This window comes from Psammomys obesus, unplaced genomic scaffold (genome assembly GCF_907164565.1).
Source record: "Psammomys obesus unplaced genomic scaffold, mPsaObe1.curated_primary_1811, whole genome shotgun sequence".
NCBI lineage: Eukaryota > Metazoa > Chordata > Mammalia > Rodentia > Muridae > Psammomys > Psammomys obesus.
In genome coordinates this window covers 677,954-686,653 of record NW_026590341.1, presented here as the reverse complement: position 1 = coordinate 686,653, position 8,700 = coordinate 677,954, and the positions used below count along the sequence as shown (strand labels likewise).

At 55.0% G+C, this 8,700-nt stretch overlaps 1 protein-coding gene across 5 annotated transcripts; it reads left to right on the top strand.

The window, feature by feature from the left end:
- Positions 1 to 5: 5 nt before the first annotated feature.
- Positions 6 to 2,772, top strand: Rassf7 (Ras association domain family member 7). 5 transcript variants are annotated; one of them, XM_055606785.1, is made up of 6 exons: positions 6 to 63; positions 816 to 946; positions 1,112 to 1,824; positions 1,994 to 2,122; positions 2,197 to 2,278; positions 2,366 to 2,772. In XM_055606785.1, the coding sequence occupies exons 2-6, from the start codon at positions 823 to 825 to the stop codon at positions 2,395 to 2,397; spliced, it is 1,080 nt and encodes a 359-aa protein (XP_055462760.1). In that variant the 5' UTR covers positions 6 to 63; positions 816 to 822; the 3' UTR covers positions 2,398 to 2,772. The 5 variants fall into 5 exon arrangements, with proteins under 5 accessions (XP_055462760.1, XP_055462765.1, XP_055462764.1 ...); XM_055606790.1 differs by lacking the exon at positions 6 to 63 and adding an exon at positions 70 to 234; XM_055606789.1 differs by lacking the exon at positions 6 to 63 and adding an exon at positions 70 to 323.
- Positions 2,773 to 8,700: the final 5,928 nt, after the last annotated feature.

Here is an 8,700-nt window from a genome sequence, read left to right as displayed (position 1 = left end):
GCTGGGCCGGCAGGTTGAGGCGGCGCCGAAGCGCCCAAGTCCCGGAGGCCGGCGAGCGCCCAGGTGAGCTGTGCCGGGTTCTCGAGCCTCCTGAGCACTGGGCGCGGCACCGGGGAGCCGGCTCCGACCGAGTTGAAGCCGATCTGGGCAAAGGGGTGCGCGGTGGCTGGGCTGCACCTGCGTCTGCCCGCTGCGGAGTGGGACGTCTGGATCCCGCGCGGCCGGAGATCAGCAGTGAGGCGGGCTGTGCCCCCAGCGGGGCGGGACCACCGGAGCACTGGCTGGACGGGAGGGACTCTACAGGCGGACCGGGAACTGACGGGGTCTGCTCAGGTCTGGGGTCGGTTTGGAGATGGAGGTCTGTCTGGGTTGTGACTCTGAGCTCCTCCCGGGCCCAAGACTGTTCTCTCCCTGGGGTCGTTCCCATGACTGTGGACGGCGTCGTACTTGCGTATGGTCGCTGTTAGGTGCCTGGGGACGGCTGCCTGCTTGAAAAAGGTAGTGGCCTTTGAGCCAAGCTACCAGGGGACAGGAAAACCTGGACCTAGTTAATGATTAGCCCTGTTCCTGGAGTGGAGTGGATGGGGAAAGAGGAGGTTGGTGAAGGAGGGGACGCCTGAAAATGCTCAAGAGAGCCAAACTAGTTCTCCAGCCACTCTAGGAATGTGTGGCCTGCGGGCGGGGCTGGGCACAGGGGACAGGACTGAAGGGCCACAGTCCTGAGCCAGTTGTTTTGGCAAGCCAAGAGAAGAAGAAGGCTAGGCTATGGTGGAGGCAGTCCTGCCCTGATCTTATGGCCTGTCCCCTCCCCACAGGACAGGTATGGTCTTGGAGCTTGTGGCCATGGAGCTGAAAGTATGGGTGGATGGCATCCAGCGGGTGGTATGTGGGGTCTCAGAACAGACCACCTGCCAAGAAGTGGTCATCGCGCTAGCCCAAGCTATAGGTGAGTTCTCTGGGGACAGAGAAGCCAAACTGGTGGGGCTGTACTCCAGCGGCATCTTCCCTCCCAAGAAGGGTGGTGTTGACTCCACCCTTTGACTGCTCTATTCCTGAAGCTAGGTAGATGGAGGGAAGGGGGGCATAGGCTGACCCTGTCTTTCCTCCACAGGCCAGACAGGTCGCTTTGTCCTTGTGCAGCGTCTTAGAGAGAAGGAACGACAGCTGCTGCCACAGGAGTGTCCAGTGGGGGCCCAGGCTACCTGTGGACAGTTTGCCAGTGATGTTCAGTTTGTCCTGAGGCGGACAGGGCCCAGCCTGTCTGGGAGACCCTCCTCAGACAACTGTCCACCCCCAGAACGATGCCCAATTCGTGCCAGCCTTCCCCCAAAGCCATGGGCAAAACCAGGCCGTGAACCACGCAAAGCACTGACCTTCAACCTAGGATGTACCAAGCTGGTTTCTAGCCCCTCTACCCCTGAGCCTGTAGCCCTAGTAGGACCCACACCAGACTGCCTTGCAGACCTGCAGGGCCTAGAACTCAGGGTACAGAGGAATGCTGAGGAGTTGGGCCATGAGGCCTTCTGGGAGCAGGAGCTACAACGAGAACAAGCCAGGGAGCGTGAGGGACAGGCACGCCTACAAGCGCTGAGTGCAGCCACTGCCGAGCATGCTGCCCGGCTGGAGGCCCTAGATGCCCAGGCCTGTGCCCTGGAGGCAGAGCTTCGACTGGCTGCTGAAGCCCCTGGTCCTCCGTCAGCTACCGCCTCTGCTGCTGAGCGCCTGCGCCAGGACCTGGCCATCCAGGAGCGGCACAGTCTGGAGATGCAGGGTACCTTGGCCCTGGTGAGCCAGGCTCTAGAGGCTGCTGAGCACGCACTCCAGGTGAGCCCAGACCTAGACCCCCCCAGCTCCCTACCCACTACACAGCCAGTTGTCAACTCTTCACCTGCTGCGCAGGCAGTTCAGGGTTCTGATATAGAATCAGACCAGGGAGCATGTTGTATGTGGGAAAGGTCTTGGCCTTGTTCCTGAAGGTCCTGTGTACCCCCAGGCCCAGGCTCAGGAGCTGGAGGAGCTGAACAGGGAACTTCGTCAGTGCAACCTGCAACAGTTTATCCAGCAGACAGGGGCTGCATTGCCATCGCCTCCACAGCTGGACAGAACCAGCCCTAGCACCCAGGTTAGAGTAGTTCTGGGAAGAGGTGATGGTGGGGGCCCTACAATAGTTCTCAGCTGACCTTCTTTCCCCCACAGGACCTTCTGCCTCCAACTAGAGAAGAGAACCTCCAGGGAGTCCCCCAGAGCCATATCCTAGTGTCCAGCCTGAGTCCTGAAGGTATGTTTCTCTCCCTACTCCTACCCCTGATCTATGAGAAGAACCCAGCTCTGGTCTCAGCCCATTCAGCCTGTGTCTTTCTTGCAGTTCCCCCAATGAGGCAGAGCTCCTGGAGGTAGCAGTTCCTACGCAAGTAGGGGTCACTGAGGACAGATGAGCAAGCACAGCTGGGATGAGCCACCTGGACAGTGGGGGAATGTGATCACAGGATTTTTTTTTTTCCCTAAAGCTGGGAAAGCTATGATGTCCTTGGGTTTCTGATTCAGGGCACAGGAGTGCTGGTAACATGTTATAGTTTTGTTTCCAAGTCTCCCAAGGCCCCTGAAGAAGCAAATGGGCACAGTTCAGAACTTAGCAGGCCCCAAAGGCCACTACTCCTTATTGGAGTAGTGTGGACAGTATATTCATTCCGTGGGTGTGTGCCATGTGCTGCCTTCTTTGCCCTGACAAACCTCAATAAACTGCCTTTTAAAGGTACTTAAGTGTGTTCTGAAGCTGTACTACTGAGCATTGTCTGCAGTCCAGAACTTGAAGCCCACATGGCGGCCACTGCTGGGTTTTTAAGAAAGCACTGTAGGCTCCCAGGACCCCATGTCATGACTGTTCCTAGCGTTATTTATTTGTAACCCCTAGCCTGGTGAGGCTTGCCACCTCAGCCCTGGCCTGGATTTTTATCTGGACCCTTCTTCCCTGGCTTTCCTTGTTTGGCCTGTATGCCACCAGCAGCAGGAACTGAGGAAGCCAGGACAAGCTAGACCCGCCTGTCAGGTTTGCTGAGAACTTGTGGGGGCGAGTCCTGGACTCCTGGGTCAAGTCTGTGACTTCTGGGTTGGCCAGGCCCAGGGAGTTTTCCCTAGAAAACTCTGCCAGCCCCAAGGTAGAAATGTGCATTGAATGGGTAGGGCTGTCCCTCTCCTCCTAGAGTGAGTGGAAAGCCTGTTTGTGGGCCTCTAGCTCTGACACTGGGGCACGGATGCTTCCATAGTCCAGTTCAACTACTACTCTGGCTCTTGAGCAGATAGTGACCTCTTCCAAAATCCTAGTTACCCTGGCAGGCCACATGTTCTGAGCTCCTTGGACTGAAGATTTTCATGAGGATCAGAACCATGGGTAGATTGGGTGTCAAGATGGGAACACTATAGATTATGAGTGTCTTTACACCCTATTAAAGAGGGTGTTTGGGATGGGCTCGACTTTCTTTCGAGCTGGCTCCTGAGCTCGGCTTATTGCTCTCCATTTCTTCTGGAGCAGACTGAAAGGGGACATGGGAATCCTGTGATGGATGAGCAAGGAAGCCATCCATGTGAGCTGCTCCATGACAGCTGCTCAGTGGCCAGGGCCACCAGGAGCTCACTCCTGTAAGGAGCAAGAAAGACAATATTCTTTTCTCTTTTTTTGCTCTCAAGACAAGGTTCTCTGTGTAGCCCAGGTTGTCCTGTAGCTCAGAGATCCAACTGCCTCTGTTTCCCCAGTGCTGGGCTTAAAGATGTCTACCACCATCGCCCAGCTTACCATATTCTTGCCTGAAGCAGGAAACAGGGAAGGGGAGAGGCCAGGCAGCAGAGGGAGGCTCCTGACCTGGTGTCAGCAAGCCAGAACTTCCAGCAGACTGCTCTTGTCTGCATTCCAGCCTGAGCCCGCTGTAGTCTAGACCTGCCTGACCTGTGGCTCCAGACAGCCAGGGGCAAGCAAAAGGTCACATGGAGTGGATCCTAGAGTGCAAAAGCCACTAGGGCTGCATCCTAAGTAGGAAGACAGGGGTCTGAGGAACCTGATCCTTCCCCCCGACACACACACACCTGAAGCCCTACCCACACTGAGATTGGAGAATCTTGGCACTGGTCCTAAGCCCACTGTGGGTCATCTCCCCAAGCTAAGCACACAGACTAGTGGATGCAATGCCAGGTTCCACCCAGGGACCACCCCACACAGGGAGCTGGGTTGTGGCCTCTCCAGTTGAGTTTTTCACATGCTGTCTCTGGATAAGCATCTTTTCTCCTGAGGCTCCTGCCCAGGCCAGGTCCAGTCTGTAGTATGCTATCGCTGGTGGCACTGAAGAACCTAAGTCCTGTTCTTCAGGTGGCCACTGTGCTTTGAGGGGAAAGGCTGGTAGAGCTCTGCTCCTCAATAGCTGTTTCAAGTGGATAGACTCCCATAACTCCAAAGAGTTGTTAGACTGCTTTGAACCACCAGGCAAAACTTGATTTGAGTTAACGGGAAAGTTTACTTTGGAATTTACAACTTTACATTGGAAACAAACAATGGTGTGAAACATGCTAAGGTGAGGAACAGACAAGCTGCTCACACATGTCTGGTCCCTGGCAGGGCAGGACCTGGCTAAGTGAGCTACCCTACACAGGTGATGTTAGGACCTTGCCAGCTATCAGTACGGGGTGGGCAGTTTCTATGACTAGGCAATCCAACCAGAAGTCAGGGCCAGGTTCTGCAAGGGCCCCTCCTAGTCTCAGTTGCTTTGTTCATTTCCAGCACAGAAGTGGAAGAAAGAACCCTAATTCAAAGGATCTCCCCAGGAAGTAGCTGTCCAGCAATGAGAGTCAGCTTTGCAGTCTCGAAGAGACCACATAAGCCTTCCCATGTGCAGAACAGAGTCTGATGCCACCATGGTGACAAGACAGGGTTCCCTTCGAAGACTAGTGTCAGTCTAGAGAGGTCCGCGCTAAGCCTGCCCTTCCAACTCCAGGGACTGGACGGGCTACAGATGTCCTGGCCCGGGAGCCTACAGCTTCCCTGGGTACCCTTTTCCACTTTCAGGTGGGCTTGAGATAATTTGCTATCATACCTAGCAGGAGAGGCCTGTCCCAGGAGCCCACAGAGATCCATGGCACTGACTCCCTCACTGAAAGTGGCAAAAACAGGCAGAAGCACTCAAGCTGCCGCTGCCTTCCTGGAGGAGGTTCCAGAGGTGGCCCTCAGGAGGTGGGTCCTGTAGGCTCTGGTCCTGTTGGCCGAAGTTCACACCTCTGCCTGCCCAGAGATTCCCTGGGCTTGATGATTTCGACAGTGGCCGTTCCGGGGACCGCTTGCCTGGAGCCCTAATACACATAAGAAGAAAGTTCCCCTCAAGAGGGTATCTGGCCCAACCTCAGTTGTACAGGTGAAGGGCAAAGAAGCACCCAGTGCGCCCCCAGCTCAACGTGTCTCAGCTGGGCTCACACATGCAGGTTTGTCTGTAGGTGCAGTGTTCTAATGGCCTGCTACCCTGCCTCTCTGAACCCAGGTGCCCTTCCTCCGCCCCAGAGTGGCCGCCTGCCCGCCTCCCAGACCCGGGTCTCTGAAGGGCCAGGGGTTCGCGCTGCCCAGAAACAGATCAGCCGCTGTCACACGCACAGTGGGTCCGGAGCAACGCAGTGTGCGGTGGGCAGTGGCTGTCCTGAGCCTGGAGGGACTGCCCCGGCGGGCGGGCAAGTGGAGGGTCGCCCTCTCCGTCCCCGCCCCCGTCCCCTCCAACTTAGGCAACAGAGCCACTCCTCTCTTGTCCCGCCCAATCCCCAAATCCCACTGGGAAGGGCAGCCTCGAAGGTGCTCCGCCGTCCGCCAACCTCGTAACCCTCCTGTTTCACCTGCGACCCCGGAGCAGAGCCACCGCCAGCTCTTGGACCAACTTCAGTGGCGGCGGTGGCCACTCTCACACCCAAGTCGGGCCCCAATCGGGTCCAGTTATCCCGCCCCATATGCAAATAATCTATCTCGCAGCCAATGGCCGATCGAGTAGGACCCACCCTGCAGGGCTGCAGCCACTGAGCATGAGGGGAGGCAGCACGCCCCGCCCACGGCCGCGCAGCCCTTCGCGGGCGAGGCCGGCGCGTTCCTTTCTGCACGTCGGCTTGGGGAGGGGCGGCCACCTGCTGGGCGGGGCTTTCGGGTCGGCCTCGCCGGACGGTGTCCCCCCAGGACTGGACGTTGGTACAGTCCAATGCTTATCCTCCTTCCCTCGAGCGTTGGTACGGCCCGGGCTCACGGCATCTGGACCTGGAGCTGGGACCGCTCCCTTAGCAGAAGAGTGCTCTACCAGCCCAGCGGGATGAGACAGCTAGACAAGGGGGCCCCTTTGAGGCAAAGAAGCCGCCCCGCCTCCTAGACCGACGTTAAGGCGGGCTGGTTTATTCCCCCGCCCAGTCGAAGAACCGCCCCTCTTTGGAAACTCGCAACACTCCGGGCGCACGTAGTCCTGGCAGTGACCCAGGATTGGCCTGGATGGCCAGGGACATCATTCCCTCAGGAGGCACGTACGCCACTGCCTTTCTCCAGGGCCTGTGGATCCTCAAAGATAGGGGTCCATCTGGCTGTGGGAGGGGGACGTCTCAGTCTGACTTGCCTGGAGATCCTAAGGGTCTGCCCCCGGGGACTCCCGTCTCTACCGTGAGATTTGCCTTTGCCGCTTAAGCGCTGGACTCTCAGAGGGCTTTGAAAAATAGGCGAAAGTGCCTACTGGGGGAACTGTCACCTTCCTTAGGATAAGCAGGGACAGTTAGTGTACTCCTAGGAGGAGAGCCAAAGGAGTGGGGTAGAAGTGCAGGCAGAAGAGCTTGCTTCCCTCCCTACACACCTCCCTCACCCCAGGTTGTTCCTGTGGTGGAAGCATAGGGCATTTAGCTCATAATTACCCACGAAGATGTGGCAGCTACTCTTGCTTCTGAGGCAGAGATCCTTTTTTTCTTTTCCCTTCCCTGTCTACCTCAACCAATCTTTCACACTATCCTCAGAAATATCCTCCCAGAACAACCTTTCCTTGCTCCAGGCAACTCCAGAACAGTACCTTTGTCCACCACAGATACCTTGGTCCTTGGCTCAGGGGCCAGCCTCCTCAGCTTAGCTTCCTGCCCTTTAACCCTCTGACCTGCGGTTTTTTGTTTGTTTGTTTGTTTGTTTGTTTTCTCCCTGCTTCTTTGGCCTCTCTATATCCTTACTCTTATAAAGTCTAGGCAGGGGCCTGACAGCTGCCAGAAACCCAGCCTAGGCAGCTAAGTATGAAGGTCCTACCAGAGAGGTATCTGACCCAGCCCAGACCTCAAGGGTTTGGAGCCAGAATGTTGCGCATTGTGGCCATCCAGGGATGTAACACAGAGAATCCAGGAGCTGACTGACTCTGTTTCCACAGAGGGTCAGAAATTGAAGGATCAGGCTGGATGTGGGGAGGCAGCCCTGCTAGCCAGCACAGAGATAACACCCCTGTAACCTTGATCACAGGCAGAAGCAGGAGGCTATGATGCAAGTTTCAGTCCATCCTTGGGGGAGGTACGGGGCTCAGCAAGCTTGGATCATGTGGATCCTGAAGGAGTTGTTGGGAATCCTGAAAAGGTTCACATCTTGAGGGCAAGGCCTAGGTTCAGAGGAAAGATGTCAGGGACTAGGGAAAGATAGGGAGAAGCTTAATTCTTTCCTGGCTTTGCCAGGATGTGCCTCAGAAATGTCCCATCTGAAATGTAGTCCTTACTATCCTGTATGGTGGGTATATGGCACCACAGAAAATGCATGTCCAAACCCAATTATGGCCTATAGCAGTGACTTCCAAAAGAAGTATGGGTGGGTAGGGGTGTCTTTGTAGATGGTTAAGAGAAACACTTTCCCTCTGATTTTATTATTAGTTTTAGACAGGGTCTCATCGTACCTGGCTGTCCTGGAACTCAACCTGTAGACTAGCAGTCCTCAAACTCACAGAGATCCACTCTCAAGTTCTAGAATTAAATGTGTGTACTTGGGGCTCAGTGGTTGAGAGCACTTGCACCTCTTAAGAGGACCTGGATTTAATTTCCAGCACTCACATAGTGACTCAGAATTGTAACTCCAATATTAGGGGATTCAATGCACTCTTCTGACTTCTGTGGGTATCCTGCATGCGCATGGTACACAGACAAACTTGAAGGCAAAATACATGCACATACACACATATAGTATACTCCAGCATGCTAGACAATAACGGAATTTTGCCACCATTATAAATTAACTTGGAGGTCCCAAATCTAAGGACTGTATCCTTATGACAATAGAAGGAACACAGACATAGATGAAAATGTCCATGAGGAAGTATAATGCTGACAAAGCCAAGAGAAGCCTGGAGACCCCAAATGAGAAAGGCAGGAAAGATTTTCCCATACCTATGTAGAAAGCATGACCCTGTTGGCCTGTCTTAACAACTCTGACATCTTGCACCCAGAATAATGAAAGAATAAATTCTGTTCCTTTAACCTACCCAATTTGTAGTCAAAGAACACAACAAACAACTGTCTTGCCTGGTCTGAAGAAAAAACCCCTTGTTTCCACTCTGGGAGGTTGTTTTTGTTTTTGTCTTTGGTTTGGGTTTTTTGGATTTTGAGATAGAGTTTCTTGGGCTGGAGAGATGGCTCAGAGGTTAAGAGCACTGGCTGCTCTTTCAGAGGTCCAAAGTTCAATTCCCAGCAACT

Excerpts from the sequence above, each read along its gene's own strand:
- Rassf7 (XM_055606785.1), top strand. The coding sequence starts at position 823 with ATGGTCTTGGAGCTTGTGGCCATGGAGCTGAAAGTATGGGTGGATGGC. Across the intron at positions 947-1,111 it reads CGCGCTAGCCCAAGCTATAG|GCCAGACAGGTCGCTTTGTC; the intron begins GTGAGTTCTCTG and ends TTTCCTCCACAG. Across the intron at positions 2,123-2,196 it reads GAACCAGCCCTAGCACCCAG|GACCTTCTGCCTCCAACTAG; the intron begins GTTAGAGTAGTT and ends TTTCCCCCACAG.